We start from the raw sequence: 20,993 nt of genomic DNA, 5'->3' as shown, positions 1-20,993 counted from the left end.
ACTCAAACGTTTCAAGTTTTGTTCACTTTCTGCCACTTGACACTTGTCTTCCAGACAGATTTTGATATACACCTCTATTCTCTATCCTGAGCTCCTAGAATTTAGTTTTAAAACTGTGAAAATATAATAACTAATGAAATATTTCAATGCGAGACACACACATGGAGATAGTATAGAATAGTGATTAAAAGTAAAGGTTTTGAAATCAGATATTGCTACCATTTAACCTCTGTGATTTTTGGTATGTCATACCTCAAAACACGTCACAGGTGTTTTAAAGAACATCTGTGAAATATGGCTAACAATACCTGCCTATTAGGATTGTAAGAAGTAATGTACATAAAGCATTTTCATTATGCCCGACAGATAACAAACAATAAATCATTAATGGTATACTTGGGAAAATCTGAGTTCAGTATGTAGAAAAAGTACCTTTTTGATAAACAACATTTTAACCTCTATTTTAATGGAAATGCATATTCATGGAGAAATTTTTCAAAGAGCATAAATGAGTAAAAACTAAACTTTTCTGCAACCTGCCATATACTTCTAAACTTATTAATCCTGCCTGCTCTCAAGATAATCAAGTTTGCTTAATCTTTATTGGACCTTTTTTTTTCTTTCTTTTTTTATCTTTTCCTTCCAGATAAATAGATGTATAATACAATTAACTCAAAATCTCTTTTTGTTTTAGAAGATGAAAGTCAAAGAGATACCAACAGTCCTAGTAAGAAATATCTCATTTCTTTTGTTGATTAATGTTTCTGCAATGTAGAAAAAGTGAGAATTAATTTTTCTTATCAAAGGAAGTTGCAAGAATTTAAGGTATTATAACAATATGTATAGGGGCAACTTCGTTTCTTGAAAAATCATTTTCAGCTATGACTGGAGACTATGCTGTTTTAAAACAGTAGTTGAAATCTTTTCAACCCTTTTTTTAAATAACAAATATTCTACAAAGCCCTTGTATTATCCTAAAATAAGATTCATAGATCAGATGTACTTATACCCATAAAAAATATTATAATGTCCTGAATGTAATTTATAACAAAAGAACATATTTCAATATGTAAATGCTTAGCTTATATTGAAAGGCTTAATGAAAACAGATGTTTTCATTTATGTATTCAAATAAATTTGAATTTAAGAGATTAGAAATTGTTCTATGTAAGAAGAAAATTAAACTAAAGAAACACAGTGGATACTAGATAAAAATGTTTAATTTTTATTAAAACCATCTGAAAATATTTTGTTTCTATGTAAAACTGATTTAGATTCTGGATTTAATCACTATAAATAGGTTTTTAACTTGCATATGTGTCTAGCAGTGCATTTGAAAGTTGGGCATGAAGTAGGTTGATTTTTCATTGTGCAAAACTCTCTTAATCATCTCAGCATATCTAGCCCTCCTACCTGCACCCCATTGGTATAACAATAAAAAAGAAAATCAGGCTGGGTGTCTAGCTCAGTTGGTAGAGTGCTTGCCTTGCATGCACAAGGCCCTGGGTTCAATCCCCAGCACCATTAAAAAAAAAAAAAAAAAAAAGAATAAAAGAGAAAATCCCTTTGACAGTTGTCCAGATTGGGCTTACTATACTCTTGAGAACCACTGTTCTATGATGACATACTAATGCATGAGTTTATCCTATTTCCCTGTCTCTACTCATACAACTGCATGTTTATAACTATGGCAAATAAATTGACATGAAGGCTTTTTTTGAGGGGGGTACTGGGGATTGACTCAGGGGCACTTGACCACTGAGCCACATCAGCCCTGTTTTTGTATTTTATTTAGAGACAGGGTCTCATTGAGTAGCTTAGTGCTTCGCTTTTGCTGAGGCTGGCTTTGAACTCAGGATCCTCCTGTCCCAGCCTCCTGAGCCGCTGGGATTACAGGCATGCACCACCAGGCCCTGTGACATGAAGGCTTTTATAAAATTCTTTTTCTTGGTTTCACTTATGAAGTCTGGTTATCCCATTTGGGATAATCTTTCCCTGTACAGTCTGTTTAAAGAAAAACATACCTTAAATCCATTATCTGAGTTTAGAGCAGCATAAAACGGATTATCCTGTAGATGGAGTCCACTGATTCTCTATAAGAATTCAGATGCAAGGAAAGCAGTTTTCTCTATAGCCATGTATATGTAGAGGAAAAACTATTTTCTGTCAGCTTGCAGAATCAATGCTTTAAAAGGAAGCTATTATCTGGAAGCGGTTTGCATATGCATGTGAAATGTGTTGTCTTGTTTGAAATAGAAGAGACAGTCTTTACTTTGCACGAATTACAGAAAATAGAAACAAAAATTTCTAAGAAATTCAAGAGAACTTAAAAAATTATCTTGGCTTTTAAATCCTGTGAAACCTTAGATAAAACCCAGAGCAGCATGACCTGATGATCTATGTGTGTGTGTGTGTGTGTGTGTGTGTGTGTGTGTATATGTGTGTATATATATATATATATATATAAATGTAGTTCTTAACAAATTTCAGGTTATATTCCTCTCTCCCATCCCCATAACCTGAAATTTCATATAACCTGAAATTTGTTAAGAACTACATTTATTTGAAAATTGTTCCCGAGTAGAAGCATTTCAATAAGCTTCTAACTTATAGCATTTACATATTCAGGATATATGGTATAGATGATGATATTTGATACCAAAAAATGATGTGTCAGTGACTGTGTGTTCCCTTTAACAGCTCCAGCTCCAGGTCCAGATCCAGGTCCAGGTCCAGCTCCAGCTCCTGTTCCAGGTCCTGTTCCAGGTCCCGAAACCAATCCTTCTGCATCCTCTGGCAAAAGGCTTCTTCCACCATTTGGGACATTCATCATTTTAATCAGTGCTTCTGCTGTAAATCTTTTTGTTGCTCCATAGTTTGATACAGTCTTTATCTTTCTTATTCTTTACTTGAAATACACTACAGGGATCCTATAGGAGATCAAAAGGAATGATGTATTTTTCACTTGTTGGCCAAAGCCACTTTATAAAATGAGAACTGTATATTTGTTATTTGTTTTGCAATTCAGAAAGTTGGTCCAGATATAATGTCACAGAATTAACTTTTCTTTTATTTCTATATTAATCTTATTTTTAAAAACAAAACTGTACTTTTGATTGGATTCAATAAAAGACTTTAATATTAGTAGATATTATTTCTGTAGAATTGCCAACTATTAAATTGTCCATCACTATTGTTAGTGATTTAACATAAATTTAATACCTGAATCAGTTTTAAAAGATATTCTCATCTCTTTGTAGGAAGACTTTTGACAATCTCTTCATCCTCCCTTAGTACATATGAATATCGTTGTCTTTATAAAAACTGACAGTTTACAAAACATTTCAGTCTCTTAACTTGAATCTCATGTTAATCTAGGAAGGTTGACAGGGTAGTGAATATATCAAAAAAGGAAAAAAGAAGTTATATAGTACTGTGGCAGTTGAATAGTGACTAATTTAGCAGTGGATATTGGTAGCCAAGCCAAGACTGGTTTATACTTTGTTGATTTTTTTTTTTTTCATAGTACCAGGGATTGAACTCAGGAGTGCTCAACCACTGAGTCACATCTCCAGCCCTCTTTTTGAGACAGAATCCTGCTAAGTTGCTGAGGCTGGCTTTTGAACCAGCAATACTTCTAGGGCCTCTACCTCCAGAATTGCTAGGATTTGCACACTAGTGCATACCACTGTGCTCTGCCTTTGTCAGTGTTTCAAAACAGATTTAAGGTCACTTTCAAATCTGAACTAGATGATAAGGATTCAGAAAGAGTAATAAAAGGAATAAGGAATAAAAATAAAAAGGGCTAGAAATGAGACTCAGTGGTTAAGTACCCTTGGGTTCAATCCCCAGAACTGGAAGAGGAAAAATTATAGAGAGGGTAACTAGATCATGGCTGCCAGGGGTGGGATAGGAGGAGGCTGAACAGGGCAAACATTGGAGATTTTTTTCTGGACAGTGAAAATATTCTATATGACGTGGCATTGATGGATACGTGATATGACACATTTGGCAAAATCCACAGAACTTTGCAACACAAAGATTTAAACCTCAATTACATAAATTGTAAACTCATTTAAGAGGCCTGGGATCCCAGGATGGAATGCAAAAGCCAACAGGAACCCAACTGTACAAGTTTAAAAAGCAGTGTATGTGTTGGTGGGTATTGAACCCAGAGTCTTGTACAAGCTAAGTAGCCCTCATTCAAAATTAAAAGAACCATCTACTTCTGGTAAACTGACTTATAGAATACAACTTAGTAGTCAGGCTAATGTGATTCTTCCTCCTACTCACCCAAAATTTAGAACTTAACATCTTAATGTGTTTAGGCTGCTATGATAATGCAATACTGTAGACTGGATAGTTTGTAACAGAAATTTATTTCTCAGTTTTGGAGGCTAGGAAGTCCAAGATCAAGGTGCTGGCAGATTTGCTTCCTGTAAGGGCCCTTTTTGTTTCTTGCAGAAGAGCTGTCTTCTTGCTGGGTCTCACATAGCAGAATGCTCGAACAGGAGAGGTAGGACACTAATTCCATTGATTGAAGACTCTACCCTCCTGACCTGATCACCTCCCAGAGGCCCCACATTCAAGGACTCTCATACTGGGTATTAGAATTTAATTATGAACTTTACGGAAACAGATTTAGTCTACAGCACTTGGTTATCATTTAATAGGAACACACCTGTAGTACTACATGTGCCTTACGCATATGTTCCCAGTGGGGCCTAGGATGACTGGCTTGTCTTTAAAAGGCAGACCCTGACTTCTATCTAGGTGTATTTATCTTGTGGAACCAAGAACCTAATAGTACTAGAACATGAAAATGAGCACGGCATACATGGTTAGTGATGTGCCCACTAGATTATGTGGCTTAGTGAATATAACAAATTTTGCATGCCCTAAACTGTCAAAAGTGAGTATAGCAGTTAACTTGGAAAGAACAATCTGTTTAAAAGTTCCTAGTCGTCTTATGCAACTCCTAGTCTGCAGTACTAACAGAGAATTCCTTCAGTGAGGTCTCAGCATCCCATCTCTCACCTTCCCCATAAATACAATAGGAAGACTTATGAGATAATTTCTTGTAACACCTCTTAATATAAGCCAAAGCATCACATAGTAATATAAAGTTATAGCATTTTAAGAGGTGACAACAATATGCAGCCCAGGTATTTATAGACTGCAGTCAGAAATACAAAAAAAAAAAAAATTGGGTTGTTAAAGAAACATTATGTTGTCTAACTCAGATTATCTGTTTTCACATAATAATGCTATCACAGGGAATTCTTATCCTAGATGATATCTTAAGACTAAAACTCCTGGATTGATTATACTTATGAATTTAGGATTTGAGTGGACATTAATGGTCTTTCCCCAAAAGCCAAATAAAGAAAGCACAGACAGAATTATCTAAAATTACAAATAAAGAATTTATTTAAAAGTTTTCATCTTTTTTAGAAATAAAAAGATTTAAAAAACAAAAAATTTGCAAAAATGGTAATTGTGTTATATCCTAATTGCTTAGGTGTGTTCTGTAAATTCCAAACAAGTAAAGTAATATAAAAATATATTTTCAAATCTTTATAGAACAAAAAAGAAAACCACATTAACGATTAAATACTTTTGGATTTTTCTCTACTCCTCCCACAGATGAATTCACAAATATAAAAACTGATGTACATTTACTCTCTGAAGTACAAATATCCAACAGCTCAGTAATTATGTGCAAAGTAGACATATATTTACTTGCTATGGAAAGCTGAATGAAGAATAATCATTAAACACTGATTATAGTTAAGAAAATGCTGTTGTGGAAATGTAAAATAATACATATACTTTTGGTTATTATGTACTTCTCTTTTTAAAGTAAATATAGCTTTTAGAGGTAAATTTTTTGAAGGTTATCTTTAAAGAGTTGTGAGGTGGCTATTTTATTTCAGATTTGTCGGTAAAACCCAAGCCAGGAGAGGATCATTTTCTTTTTTTTCCACGTGGTCAGTTTCATTCTCTTAAGGAAGGCCTGATGAAGTAAGTTGAGAGGATGTATTTCACCAACCACCAACACAAGTTTGTGAACTGTCAACTAAAGACACCACCTCTGACATGGATGGCTTCATTCAATCCATGTTCTACCAATTTAATGTCTTCTAGATCATCTTTTATGATGCTAATCAAGTGACTAAGGCCTTCCTGTTGTTGTTTCAAATGCTAGAATAAAATAGAACACATTAATGTATTATTCTGCTAAATTGCAAGCTACTCATATAAGAAATTTTAGTATTGTACTAGCAATAATACAGTACGTAGTAACTGCTCTAAATAAAACAGGCAAGCATAAACATTTTTACATCTTTTACTAATAAAACTTTTACATAACCCACAGTAAAAGTATACTCTCAAGAAAGATAAAATATGAGCAGCTTCTTTAACAGATATATTTTTAAATTAAAAACAAAAGTATGATATTAAAACAAAATTAAGTTGAAGGTACTTAAATACAGATGAATACAGATGACTAGAAAAGTAAACATTTTAAAAACAATTTTCATGTTTTGAAGTACAAAGTATATGTAATGATGGTAAGGGTGATGATGAATATAGTTGATAACATTTTAGGAGTCCTTCCCATATACTAACATACTGTTTAATAGCCTCACTGAAATTAACTTGCTTATTCATTTAAAATCCTTGAGCACCCTTTGGAGTATCAGGGTCATTTTTACTTTAAAGACGTAGATAAGTCATTTGCCCAAGGCAATAAAGTAGAGGGCAAGTTGTGGTTCAATTCCAAAACATTTTAGAAAGATGGCTGTTTATATGATTTCCAATATTACTGCATGTACAGACTCTTTAATATGGCTCTGTACTATAATGTGCTAATAGTCACCTCACAACTCTTTTTAAAAATAACCTTCAAAAGATTTACCCCTTAAAGCTATATTTACTTTAAAAAGAGAAGCACATAATAATCAAAAGTATATGTATTATTTTACATTTCCACAAAGCACTAGATTTGCTTTGTTAATGACATATCTAAAATCCTCAAGTTCATGGCAGTACACCTAGTGTTTCACTAAATTACCATCTTTTATACAAACAACAAATAAATATGTGTATACATACACACATAAATATATACATAATATATATATATATATATGCACACATACATATAGGTACTTATGTGTGTGTGTGGGGGGGGTATAATATATATATATGTCATTGTTGCTGCTGCTGTTGCTAGGGACTGATTCCAGAAGCACTCTTCAACACTGAGTTACACCCCCGTCCTTTTTTTATTTTTAAATTTATTTTGAGACAGGGTCTTGCTAAAATTGCTAAAGCTGGCCTCAACCCTGTGATCCCTTCTGCCTTAGCCTCCCAAGTTGCTGGGATTACAGGCATGAGACACTATACCTCGTTTAATATTTTATTTATGCACAATCAATATTTGAATAGCTTTCATTAAATAAATTTGTATGAAAATAAGCTATAGTAAAAAAATCTTTTTTTCATTTAAAGTGAGCCTTAGACACATGGTTGAAGATTCTGGCTACCCCAACCTCTGCATAGGTCCCTTAACTCTATATACTTGTATGTGGCATACAGATTGAGAAGGTATGATCTCCAATAGTTGCTCTTCAATTTAACATGCACACTCATCTCCCTATGACCTTGGTAAAATGCAAGCTGAGTAGATTTAGAATAAAGACTGAGATTTTGCATTTCTAATGATCTTCCAGGTGCTCCTGCCACCTACACTTTGAGTAGTAAGGTCTAGGTAACTTTAGGGCTTCTATTACCTCTAAATTCACCCTTTATATGCTCAGAGGAGATGGTGATGGGCATGATTCACTTATTTTTTATTGTGGTAAAATAGAAAATAAAATTTATCATTTGAACTGTTAAGCCCAAATCAGGGGTATTAAGTACATTGACACTGTTGGGCAGTAATCACCACCATCTATCTCTAGAACTTTTCATCTTCCCAAACTGAAATTCTGTGCCAATTAAATAGTACTCTCCATTCCCCCCTCTTCTCATCCCCTGGCAACCACCATTATTCTCTATTAACTGGACTATTTTAGGTACCTCATGTAGGTGGAGTCATACAAAATTAGTCCTTTTATGGCTGGCTTATGTCACTTAGGATAACATCTTCAAGGTCTATCAATGTTATGGCATGTGTAAGAATTTTCTTCTTCTTAGGAAGAAATAGCACATTGTGTGTGTATATACATGGATATATATCTGTTCAAATACCTGCTTTCAATTTCCTTGGGTCATCTAGAGTGGAACTGCCAGATCACCTAGTAATTCTGTTTATAACATTTTGAGGCCCTACCACACTGTTTTCCATAGGCTCCACTTTCCTTAACAGTTCAAAGGTTCCAACTTCTCCACATCATTGCAAATACATTATTATTATTTTTGGATAATAGCCATCCTAATGCATGTGAAGTGGTAAGCTGACACTTTTTAAAAAGTACATCTTTGTATAACACTTACCTGCTTAATTTCTCGCAATAGATCTGCATCTATATAATATCTTTCTTCAGATTTGACTGCTCCAAAATGATTTTGCATTCTGATTTGGGACATCAGTTCATTTAGTCGGCCCTAAGAGTAAGAATGGGTCAAAATACAACTGCTAACAACAGCAACCATTTCAAAAAGAGAACCTTTTGAAAGGAGAGTTTCAAAATTATCAATTAAAAATTTCCGGGCTGGGGATGTGGCTCAAGTGGTAGCGTGCTCGCCAGGCATGCATGCGACCCAGGTTCGATCCTCAGCACCACATACCAACAAAGATGTTGTGTCCGCCGAGAACTAAAAAATAAATATTAAAAAAATTCTCTCTCTCTCCTCTCACTCTCTCTTAAAAAAAAAAATTTCCAATTCTTGCTCTGTACATTATTTGAAGCACTAACACAAGCCAAAAATCATGACTAAGTTCAATTTAGAGTTTTTTAATTAAAGAATGTTAAAAAAATGCAAAGTTATTGTTTGAAAACTCCTCAAAACTTGTCTGCAAATCCACCTGAAATAAATTCTAGCTTTATGTTGTAGAAATGCTTACTTTGAACTGAGTAGGTGCATTCAGTTCACACTGAATTGTATCTAGCTGAACCCGCAGTTGCTCTTCATCAGCTTGGATGGCATAACCACTTTTCCTTTGAATTTCCTGTTTGATTAGGACCTATTAAAAAGAAATCATCAATACTAACAGAACTTTTTTCAGTTATGCAAGTAATTTTACTAGCTGTTGACAGAAATTAGCTGAAAACTAACAATAAAGCTGGGCTTAACAGTTCAAGAGCTGACTCACATTTCTGTGGTATTATGTAGAAGTGCTGGTAGAAGGAGTACAACAGTTCTTTTTGTAAAACACTGTTTTAAAAATTTATATATGACAGCGGAATGCATTATAATTCTTACAGAGCACAATTTTTTATCTCTCTGTTTGTATACAAAGTATATTCACACCAATTGTGTCTTCATACCTGTACTTTGGATAATAATGATCAACACATTCTACCATTATTAATAACCCCATACCCCCCCCCCACGCCTCTGCCCTATCTAGAGTTTGTCTATTCCTCCCAGGCTCCCTCTCTCCCTACCTCACTATGAATCAGCCTCCTTATTTCAAAACATTCAGCATTTGTTTTTTTGGGATTGGCTAACTTCACTTAGCATTATCTTCTCTAACTCCATCTATTTACCTGCAAATACCATGATTTCATTCTTTTTTTATTGCTGAATAATATTCCATTGTATATACATGCCATATTTTTTAATCCATTCATCTGTTGAAGTGCATCTAGGTTGGTTCCAAGAGTTTAACTATTATGAATTGTGCTGCTATAAACACTGATGTGGTTGTGTCCGTGTAGTATGCTGTTTTTAAGTCCTTTGGGTATAGACCAAGGCGAGGGATAGCTGGGTCAAATGGTGGTTCCATTCCCAATTTTCAAGAAATCTCCATACTTCTTTCCGTATTAGCTGTACCAATTTGCAGTCCCACCAGCAGTGAATGAGTGTACCTTTTTCGCCACATCCTCACCAACACTTATTATTGTCTGTCTTCATAATAGCTGCCATTCTGACTGGAGTGAAATGAAATCTTAAGAGTGGTTTTGATATGCATTTCACTAATTGCTAGTGATGATGAACATTTTTTCATACATTTGGTGATTGACTGTATATCATCTTCTGAGAAGTGTCTGTTCAGGTCCTTGGCCCATTTATTGATTGGGTTATTTATTTTTTTGGTGCTTAGCTTTTTGAGTTCTTTATATACCCTAGAGATTAGTGCTCTGTTGGATGTGTGAGGGGTAAAGATTTGCCCCCAAGATGTAGGGTCTCTATGCACCTCACAGTTTTACACCTTTATAGCCTTTCAGAATCAAGTGTTCTTTATATAAAAATGTGAGCTTATAATAATTTTAAGTTTTTAAAAATTTTATTGGACTTCTGCTTCAGATTTAAAAAGCAGTATTTGCCTGTCTAGAAACCATACAAGAATTTTGGCAAATTTTCTCTCATTCTCTCAAGAGAAACAGCCCTGACTAAAGTTCATTCCCCTATACTTTCGTTCACACATACAAAACATACATGCACATACATGTTTCTAAAATACAACTATACTGTTTGTTATTCTGTGTCGTGCTTCTTTCTTTAAGCGAACTTAATAGTACATAGGGAATAAGTGCTGAGACCACTAAAGGCAGACTTGCTCTGCTCTTACTCCCAATCCCAAGATACACAGTGTCAAAACTGCAAGTTCCTTCAAACTTTCATCCATACTCCTAATCCTTTTTTTCCCCCACAAAGTTAACTCAATTATAATCATACTAAAATCCTTAAGAGGTGTGGCTCTAATTTGTTATTTTTAACAGCTTCATGCCTTTTCATGAGTAATAACCAATAATCAATCATTATTATCTTGATAGGCACATATTTATTTCTAGTTATGATTCTATGACCAATGCTTTACTACATATTTTTGTGTAAAGATCTTTGTAGACCCCCAAGAATGAGATTGCTGGGCTTAAAAGTATGTTTTCAGTTATAATAGAAGCTGCTCAGACGGCTTTCTCCAAAAATTCTAACAGTGTAGATTCACAAACTACTTGTCAGAGTTATCGTTACCCCACATTCCTGCCAGCCACTGGTAGTGGTGGTTAAAATTTTCTGATCTGATGAATATAAAATTTTTTCTTTAATTTGCAAATCCCTGACTTCTAGTAAGCTAGAGGAGCATCTCTGGTTAAGAAGTAACTTTGTATTTGTTTTTCTGTGACATGCCTTTACAAATATTTTTGCCCACATTTCAATTAGGTTTTCTTGTCAAATTATAGAATCTCTTTTGTATAATACATATATTAACACTAAAGATAAAATAAATGCTTTTTGCAAAATTTCCACAACTACTGACACATGGCTTCTGGTATATTTTGCCATAATGTTTTCTAATTCTTATGTAGTATCCGTTTTACAGTTTTTGACCAAGTGTCTCTCTAATCCTTGAAGTTGTACATGCAGCCTCAGGAGTTTTTTTTTAAGAGTTGTGTCTTTAATCTACTTTTGTATATAGTATGATGCAGTGGTCTACATTTTATTTTTTCACAGTTATTATAGCATTGTTTACTAAACAATCTCACTGAATTGAGCTACCACTTCTGTCATATGTCAAGCATACAGATATACTTGCATCTACTTATATTTTTTGATTCTATTCCAGAGATCTTTATGTCTAATCCTATTGTCAATTTAACATTGATTTGACCACAAGAGGTTTTTTTTTTTTTTTTTTTTGAGAGAGAGAGAGAGAGGAGAGAGAGAAGAGAGAGAGAGAGAGAATTTTTTTTAATATTTATTTTTCAGTTTTCGGTGGACACAACATCTTTATTTTATTTTTATGTGGTGCTGAGGATCGAACCCAGCACCCTGCGCATGCCAGGCAAGTGCGTTACCGCTTAAGTCACATCCCCAGCCTGACCACAAGAGTTTTAAAGTAGGTTCTTAAACCTTACTTATAAAGGAAGGTCCTCTTCATTTTTTCTTTTATATTGTCCTAGAAGCTAGCTTCAAACACTTATCCTTCTTTATTTAAAAAAAAAAAAAAACCATTTTAATCAATTTTTTAAAATATTTAATTCCTTTTTAAACTTTATGAAGTCTTTTCATCTAAAAATATGTTTTTTTCTATTTGTAAAGACCTCAAATTATGTACTTTCCCCATAAATTTATTCCTAAGTATTTTATAGTTTTGTCATAACAAATGTTGTATTTTCCTGTTTTCATGATGATATAAGAAAAGCTAATTTTTACACTTTATATCTAGCCAGATTACACTAATTCTATGATAAATTGTCCTGAGTTTTCTAAATAATGTCATCAGCAAACTGATTGTTTGATCTCCTGTCCAGTATTGATATTTAGTTTATTGCTTATTATATTTTTTAAAACCTCCATGATAACAGTGATTAATAATGATAAGATTGGGTATCTCAGGGTCTAGGTTCTGAATATCCATTTTTATGTTTTGCCTTTTGAAATATTTGCTATTTTTGAATATAGTCTATTATATATTTTCCTTTAATGTGTTAGAACACTGTCATATTGAAAGACTGTCATTTCTTCATTTAGAATTTCTGGGGTTTTCTGGTCCTAATTCACTGAGGTATAATCCACATACAAAAAAATTCACCCACTTAGGTGTAGAGTTCTATAGGTCTCTAGTTAATTTTGACAAATATATACAGTCATGTAACCACCACCAAAATTATGATGACCTGAGTCTGATCACTAGCACTGCAGAGCCTCCCACCTGCCACAAAAAAGCATGAGAGAATGAAAAGAAAAAAAAGATACCCAAAAAGTACAAGAAGTTTAAAGTAAGTTATAAATCTGATAAAGGAAGCCCATCATTATTTTTTATCCCTCTAGAAGCTAGTTTCAAACACTTATCCTTCTTTATTAAAAAACAACAACAATAAACAAAAAAACTTGCAAAAAAATAAATAAATAAAAAAGGTGTTTGGAGTATAGCTAAACGGTAAAATTCATGCTTAGTATGTATAAGGCCCTAGGGTAATCCCCCATACAACCCACAAAAGTATGTATAAACTATCTCCATCATCCCCCAAAGTTCTCATCTCCAGCCTCTAGCAGCACTGTCCCATTTTTGCATAATGTCATATAAATGAAATCATGCCTTTTATATAGCCAGTAAGTCTTTTTTTCACTAAACATAATTTGCATTTTTTATTAGAAATATCTGTTCATAGATTTTTTTTTAAGGTGCTAAAAATAGAGATGTAAAATGCTACAGCTGCTTTGAAAAACAGTTTGGCAATTTCACAAACAATTAAATGCAGTATTAACCATATGACCCAGAAATTTCACTCCTAGATTTATACCCAAAAAAATGGAAGCATACATCTAATAAAATGTACACAAATATTAATGACAACATTATTCACAATAGCCAAAAGGTGAAAACAACCAAAGTGTACATCAAATGATGAGTGAATAAAAATGCAGAACATTCATATGATGAAGTATTACTCAGCAATAAAAGAAAATGAAGTACTTTAACATGCTACAACATGAGTTTATTTTCTTTCATTTGATTTTTAGAAATGAAGTTTTTTTTTTTTTTAAGCCTATACATTTTCCTCTTGAGGACAGTTTTTGCTGCATCCCATTGATTCTGGTATGTAATATTTGTTTTCATGATAGTTTATAATTTCAGGGTGTTTTTTTTTGTTGTTGTTGTTCATTTTTAATTTTCTCTTGTTAATTTGGAAGTTCTATTGTTTTTTTCAACCATTAGTGGTTACACTCCCTTTTCTGGCATTCAAAAATAAGAAGTATTTTCTACTTTATGAAGACTAGATATCAGTGATTTCATATATGCTTTCCTCATACTAAAATGCTTTATTTCTTCATGGTTTTCCTTTACTCTGTTACTAAGATGTGAACTTTAGAGTTTTACTCTCCTTACCCAACCCTGTAAGACTTCTCCTCCAATGTCTAGGTTTTACTAAGTTTGGTACTTACAGATTGGATCATTATTTCTTCTGAGTCTCTTTTTTCCTATATTCAGCACGTAATTCACATGTATCATCTTGTAAATGTTGGGGGAAAAATTCCAAATTACTACCTGTAAGGTTCTATGGGAAAGATCCATGAGTTTCCTCTTGTATTGTGCAATTTTGGCCATAGTTGTAGTTTGATTCTTTTGTAGCTCACTAATATCTTCAGATATAATCTGTGGGGAAAAAATGCCTTTTATATAAGTTAGGTATGGGTATTACAATTATTTATCAGGTATGCCTATAAGCAAAGCCTAAATCTGAAATAAACTTGAAATTTATCTCTCAAAATATAAAATTCTTTCCCTTTAATTATGCATTTGCAGTTTTTCCTTCTTATGTATCTAAAAATCATAAGTTACTATTAAAAGAATTCTTCAGAGCACTAGGATATTTGGGCATTGTATAGTAAAAAGGGGCAGAGGGTAGGGGTAGGCTTAATCACCTCAATCTATTGCCATAAAATATAGTATAGCCCAATACAACTGTTTACAGAATATTTGGAGTAATCAGATTGGAGAGGAAAAGAAATATGAATTCTACAACTGAATACATTTTTATGAGACTGGATCTTTAATTTATTCTTTGCTGGCTTAAAATCCTACTTTCTGCCTTACAAAATCTTAACAAACTAGGTTAAAAATCTCTCCATATCACTAAAGCATTCCAACTGGATTTAATCCCATAACTCTCCCATCATAATGAGTCATTCTATGTCACTAGCTAACATAGACATAGGAAAGAGGATAAGAAGATTGTATAACATATTTTAACAAGTCCATCTGTGCATATCACCTTTGAAGGAAATAAATGCCAGGCCATTATAAAGAGACAAAACTAGGTAACCATGTTACCATCTGCAGTATTTATTGACCATCCAGGAATTAACCAAAAAGGAGCATGCAAGATTTTTAAAAAGAATATATTAAAATAATTATGAAGGACATAAAAGACATCAGTGATTAAAGAGAAAAATTATATTCATGTATGGAGTGATTTAGCATTAGGATTCAATTCTTTACTAATTAGTCTTTACATTTAATGCAATTTCAAAATTCTGGCATTTTGAAGAACCGATTCCAGTATCTTTATGAAAAAATAAAGGTCCATAGAGAGCCAAGAAAACCCTGAGAAGAACAAAAACTGGAAATTCAATCTACTAGCTTTTAGTATGTGTTGCAAAGCCACAAAAGTAAAAAACTCTTGTGAGAACAGACCAACTGGACCCTGAAACATAATAGATCTAGAATTAGATCATATATATATACATATAATAATTCAAATTCTTAGTTAAATGGGTAAATCAAATTTTTTATGGATATTTGAAAAATAGACCCACCATTCAGGAAAAAAGTTCAAGTCACATAACATGTAAAGAGGTGAACTCCACTGAGGGCAAAGAGGCAAATGTGAAAGATCAAACTCTAAATGTTAGAAAAAAATGTAGGTGACTCTTAGATCCTAGGGTAAAGAATGGTTTAAAAAATTTCTAAGGACAAAAAAGGAAAATCAAAAACACCCCAATTTAATTACAATAAAATTAAGGATTTCTATTCCACAAAGGACATCAAAGCAGAGATAATAGATGAAAAACTAGAAATTACTTGTAATATTAAGATGTATGGGCTGGGCATGGTGGCACACAACTGTAATCCCAGTAGCTGGGGAGCTTGAGGCAGGAGGATCACGAGTTCAAAGCCAGCAGCAATGGCGCTAAGCAACTCAGTGAGACCTGTCTCTAAATAAAATAAAAAATAGGGCTGGGGATGTGGCTCAGTGGTCTACTGCCCCTGAGTTCAATCCCCGAAAAACCTCCAACACTTGGAAATGAAAAATATTTTTAAATAATTCACTAATCAAAAACAATCAATATTCTCAAAGGAAATTAGAAAATATTTTGAGTACCAAAAAAGAAAATCAATATTTTTGAAATATATCAAATCATATTTATATGATATTAAGAACCCTATTATAAAGAAGGTAGTTGTATAAAGCTATAATTGTTAATGTGCAGTATACTGATTCCCCATAAGAGAAAAATGGCACCCATGATAAAATAATTAAATGTCTCTAGTCCCTCTACCTACTACCAGAACCAGAGAATAAAAAGCAAGTTGCTTACATCTAATCTGGTCTGATGCTGCTTAGTCATCTGATCTTGAACCTTCAATCTTCGAAGCAGCTCTTTGAAACCCACCATTGGTACAGGAATTAACCTGAAGAAATGCAAGTAGTCAATTATCTGATCTTAAGTCTGTTACTACAAAATATATAAGATTTTCATAGTAATATATAATTTTACATCAAATTTCTAGATGGATCAATATGAAATCAAGTGTTCCTCCCTATTTTACAAATGAGGAAATAATGAGGAAATATAGTTGTCAAAAATTATAATGAAACTCAATGTTAATTGGGGAAACAGCACTCAGATTTCTTCATCTCTAGTAGTTTTCACCACACTATGGGTCTCCCCAAACATTTTTTTTTAAAGCAATGAAAATAGACTCCTCAAATGTTAGAAATACAATTAAGAGCTTAGCTTACATCTGTTTGCTTCCATAGTAGTAAATATTAGCTTGAAGATATACTTACTTTTCAGAATCAGGGTTATCCACCTTGGCTTGTTCCCAAATAATAGGATCAACACCTACCACAAAGAAAAAATATTTTTTAAACACTTTTCTGTGTTTAAAATATGTGTATGGGAAAGATTTTCCCCAAAGATAGACTCAGAAGCTATAATGAAAAATGATTGTCAAATACGATCATTCTAAAAGTAGAAAGTTCTATAGGACAAAGCTAAAACAAAAAATACAGGTTGAAAGGAAATATCTAAAACCTACAGAATAATAGATTAACCTTCAGAATACAGTTAAGAGCTCCTATAATGACAGAGACAGACCCTAATAGAAAATGGACCAAGGACATAAATAGGTAATTCACAAAAAATGCAAATATTTAGCTAATTCAACTTTGCTAGTAATCAGGAAAATGCAGATTAAAATAAATATTAATTTTTAAATTAATTTATTGCCATCTGTAGCAAAACAGCAGCAGCAAAAAATATTGCTGTTAAGAATTCCAATGGAGCCAGGTGTGGTGGCACATGTCTACAATCCCAGAAGCTCGAAGTCTGAGAAAGAAGGATCGCAGGTTGAAAGCCAGCCTCAGCAACTCAGTGCGAAGCAACTCAGTGAGACTCTGTCTCTAAATAAAATACAAAATCAGGCTGGGGATGTAGCTGAGTGGTCGAATGTCCCTGAATTCAATCCCCAGTAGCCCCCTAAAAAACAAGAAATTTAAATGGTGGGGTTTTTTTAGAGGGCAATTTGGCAATATGAAACGTATATATCTAACATATATAATATTTACTCCAATTTCATTTCCAGAGATCCATTCTAAAAAAGTACATACCCATGTACTCTAGACATATCTACAAGGAAACAGTTTATAAAACTGAAAACTCAGAAACAACACTCGAATTAAACAGCAACACATATGTGTAAAATACTATGTAGGTGTTTAAATAGAATAAAATTTACCTTCATGTACTGACATGAAAAGTACTAAGGAAGACTGTAGGTGAAAAGGCAAGCTACAGCAAATGTACAGTGCAAAATCCCTTTTTAAAGAAACTACAAGTACGTATGCTTACATTTAAAATCACAGATAAAGAATTAATAGTTACTTCTAGGGAAGGGAAATAAAGGAGAACTAGTCAACATAGTTAGGCCATCTAGAATTTCTTACGGTGGAAAAAAATTCAGGTTTTATTTGAATATTCAGCTTAAGAGATAAGCTATAGGAAATCAAAATAATATAAGAGGGTAGATGAATTATGTATTCTTTTTCTTTAGTTGATAATTTCTCAATATTTCTAACAAATATATTAGCTATATAATAAAGTTACATGAATGAATGAATGCAAATATTCAAAACGATCTCACAAATAAGTAGACATGTGATAAGCTCATACTGATTAACATTAATAACCAACCAACATCTCCTAAAAGGGGAACACTTATTTCTAAATCTTTCATTTTTTTCAATTGTATAACTCTAGAAACATACCAGCAGGAGGATTCTGTAAAATCTGTTTAATCTGTGCAGGAGATAGTTCTGTTCTAGTCATAGAAAGTGTTACACCAAGTTGCTGCAATTGTGTTTTTATATTAGCTTGTTCAAAATGTGCATATAATGTTGTAGCTGGAACTCTTCTTGATGTACCATTTGGAGAACGTTCAACAACATAAATGACAACTTCTGTCCTGTAGGGAAAAAACCCAACTTATAAAAGATTGAGTACATATAACCCACAGCCACAAATATCAATACAACGTATGATTTTAGAAGGGTGCTAGATGAATTCAGAATTTTTTTTCCCCTCAAATCTTGGAGAATAAGCCCTCAAATTCAGTCGTCAACCAATTTAAATGATAAAAGTTAAAATGCAGGTCAACAAGATCAAATTTGTGAAAAGGTTTGGTCAGCTGCAAGTCCTACATAAATGTTATCTGATATTTTTTCCAGAACTAAGAAATACTTTGAAGATTCTGCTGAAACTTATGGGTTACTTTTCTGCATTACTGATAGCAAGAAGTAAAATTCAACCTTAAAATCCTAAAGTAAAATGCCTTGCCACTAAGACTAAAAATCATATGAGGACAAGGGAAGTAATCACAATTAGTCATGAATGAACATGAATGGTAATAAGTTAATTAAACCTTCTAGTAATATCATGTGGCATTCAGTTTGTATAACTGTGATAAAATACTTCCTCCTGGTCTTGAATGAAAGTCTATGAAATTATTAGCATCTAATAAGAAATCCAAAATTTAAAAAAAAAAAGCTTTTAAACAAACATTTCTACAAATACTAAATAACCACCAGCTGGGAAATAACATTCTGTTCTAAGATATAATCTGTGTTTCAACAACAACAAAAAAACTCTGCTGACTACTCTCTGGACCAGGGCACATAAAAATAAATAGTATATTTTATATATACTTACTGATCATCTGGCAATGTTTTAATACCCTCTACATTTACAGTTAAGGTCTGGTTTCCTCCCAAAATTTTGTGCAGTGATTCTACCAATTGCTGTTGTTGGCTTCGAATATCTGTTTCCTTTTTGTTGAAAACTAAAACCACTAGCCCATCTTCATCTTTATTATTGGGCATACAACTATAACCTACTGCCTGCGAAATGACAAAATAAATAATATAAAAATATGTACATATCTTAAGTCAAGTGTTTAACTATATTACCCAAGAATAATATAAATAGGGTGAAATTAAAATCTGCTCCTTAAAATAGTAACTGAAGAGCTTTTACTCAGAAAAAAGTTTGATATTCATTATTGTTGAATATTTAGAACCAATCAAACTACTTTGCATGTCATTATAAACATTAATGCAAAAATCACAGGCCAACTGAATTTATTTCACAATATACCTGATTCATAGAATCTTAAAGTTCTAGATAAGGAAATGATTTACAAATAAATACTTTTAATGTACAATAATGAAACTGTCAGGTTAAAAATCACTAAAAAAATGTCTATCATTTTATGGTTTCATGTAACAAAACTTTTATTAAACATGTTAGTTTTGGGTGTTCTTTGTTTTTTGGTTTTTTTTATAGTTGTAAATGGACAGAATGCCTTTATTTAGTCAATTTATTTATTTTGTATTCAATGCTAAGGATTGAACCCAGTGCCTCACATGTGCTAGGCAAGCACTCTACCACTGAACCATTACCCAGGCCCAGGCTAAAATATTGCTCTTTATCTTGTTATCAAGTATACTTCAAATTTTGAAAAAAGAAAAAGTTTAAATCATTATATTCAACTTATATCTACTATTGCATTTCTTATCACTAAACAAAAGGATTAAAATTTCAACTAATTTACTCAAAAAATATATAGGTTGAGTAATTGAAATCCAAAGTGCTTCAAATTCTGAAATTGTTTTGATATGATGGCTCAGTGGAAACTTTCACACCTGCTCTCATGTGATGGGTTGCAGTCAAAACAGCAACGTGCTTCAGGTTGTGCATAAAACTATATAATACATATATGAATTTCACATTTAGATTGGGTCCTACCCCCAAGGTGAGTCTCATTATGCATATGCAAATATTCTTATTCAGATGTGCAATCTGAAATGCCTTTGATCCCAAATGTGTACTTTTTTGTTAGAGTGATGAGACTAAGATATGTACTCTAACAAAAACAGGCTGACCACTTTTTGTTTCACTCTGTTCAAGCATCTGATCCTCACCCTTGTAGCTCCAAACCCAAGACTACTGGTTAAGGTTAAGGGACTGACACAGGTCAACATAACTCAGAAAAGGCTTAAGTACAAGGCTTGTGTGTGTATACAGCTAAGTGGTAGGACATTTGCCTAGCATGCAAAAGGCCCTAGGTACCATCCCTAGCAACACACACACACATACACAAACAAACACAGGTTGAAATATAAAACTGACTAAAATACATTAACTTTTTATGGAAAATACACTGCTAAGTAGACCTACATACTCTCTTTCACTGATGAATAAATATATGAAGTCAAATTCAAATGAGATGGTTACATCGATAGCAATCAGAGAAATGCAAATTAAAACTACTCTAAGATACCATCTCACTCCAGTAAGAATGGCAGCCATTATGAAGTCAAACAACAACATGTGCTATCAAGGATGTGTGGAAAAAGGTAAACTCATACATTGCTGGTGGGACTGCAAATTGGTGCAGCCAATTTGGAAAGCAGTGTGGAGATTCCTTGGAAAACTGGGAATGGAACCACCATTTGACCCAGCTATTCTTCTTCTCGGACTATACTCAAAAGACCTAAAAATGGCATACTATAGGGACACAGCCACAT

At 33.1% G+C, this 20,993-nt stretch overlaps 2 protein-coding genes across 6 annotated transcripts in view; one reads left to right on the top strand and one right to left on the bottom strand.

Annotated features, from left to right (window-relative positions):
• Positions 1-3,144, top strand: part of Art3 (ADP-ribosyltransferase 3 (inactive)) — a 29,658-nt gene extending 26,514 nt beyond the window's left edge. For 3 of the 5 annotated variants that reach the window (XM_026413679.2, XM_026413676.2, XM_077803474.1), the window contains 2 exons: positions 695-727; positions 2,701-3,144. In XM_026413679.2, the coding sequence (XP_026269464.2) occupies positions 695-727; positions 2,701-2,876 (209 nt within the window). In that variant the 3' untranslated portion in view covers positions 2,877-3,144. The remainder of the gene's footprint in view (positions 1-694; positions 728-2,700) is intronic. The other 2 variants (XM_077803476.1, XM_077803475.1) reach the window with 1 other exon arrangement.
• Positions 3,145-3,233: 89 nt separating this feature from the next.
• Nup54 (nucleoporin 54) overlaps positions 3,234-20,993 on the bottom strand; it is a 30,317-nt gene continuing 12,557 nt past the window's right edge. The window contains exons 5-12 of the mRNA XM_026413675.2: positions 19,117-19,304; positions 18,177-18,373; positions 16,698-16,752; positions 16,225-16,318; positions 14,171-14,278; positions 9,077-9,196; positions 8,506-8,616; positions 3,234-6,204 (exon numbers count right to left, since the gene is read on the bottom strand). Coding sequence (XP_026269460.1) covers positions 6,076-6,204; positions 8,506-8,616; positions 9,077-9,196; positions 14,171-14,278; positions 16,225-16,318; positions 16,698-16,752; positions 18,177-18,373; positions 19,117-19,304 — 1,002 coding nt within the window. The 3' untranslated portion in view covers positions 3,234-6,075. The remainder of the gene's footprint in view (positions 6,205-8,505; positions 8,617-9,076; positions 9,197-14,170; positions 14,279-16,224; positions 16,319-16,697; positions 16,753-18,176; positions 18,374-19,116; positions 19,305-20,993) is intronic.

This window comes from Urocitellus parryii, chromosome 10, assembly GCF_045843805.1.
Source record: "Urocitellus parryii isolate mUroPar1 chromosome 10, mUroPar1.hap1, whole genome shotgun sequence".
NCBI classification, from domain to species: domain Eukaryota; kingdom Metazoa; phylum Chordata; class Mammalia; order Rodentia; family Sciuridae; genus Urocitellus; species Urocitellus parryii.
This window is presented reverse-complemented; position numbering and strand designations above follow the sequence as displayed.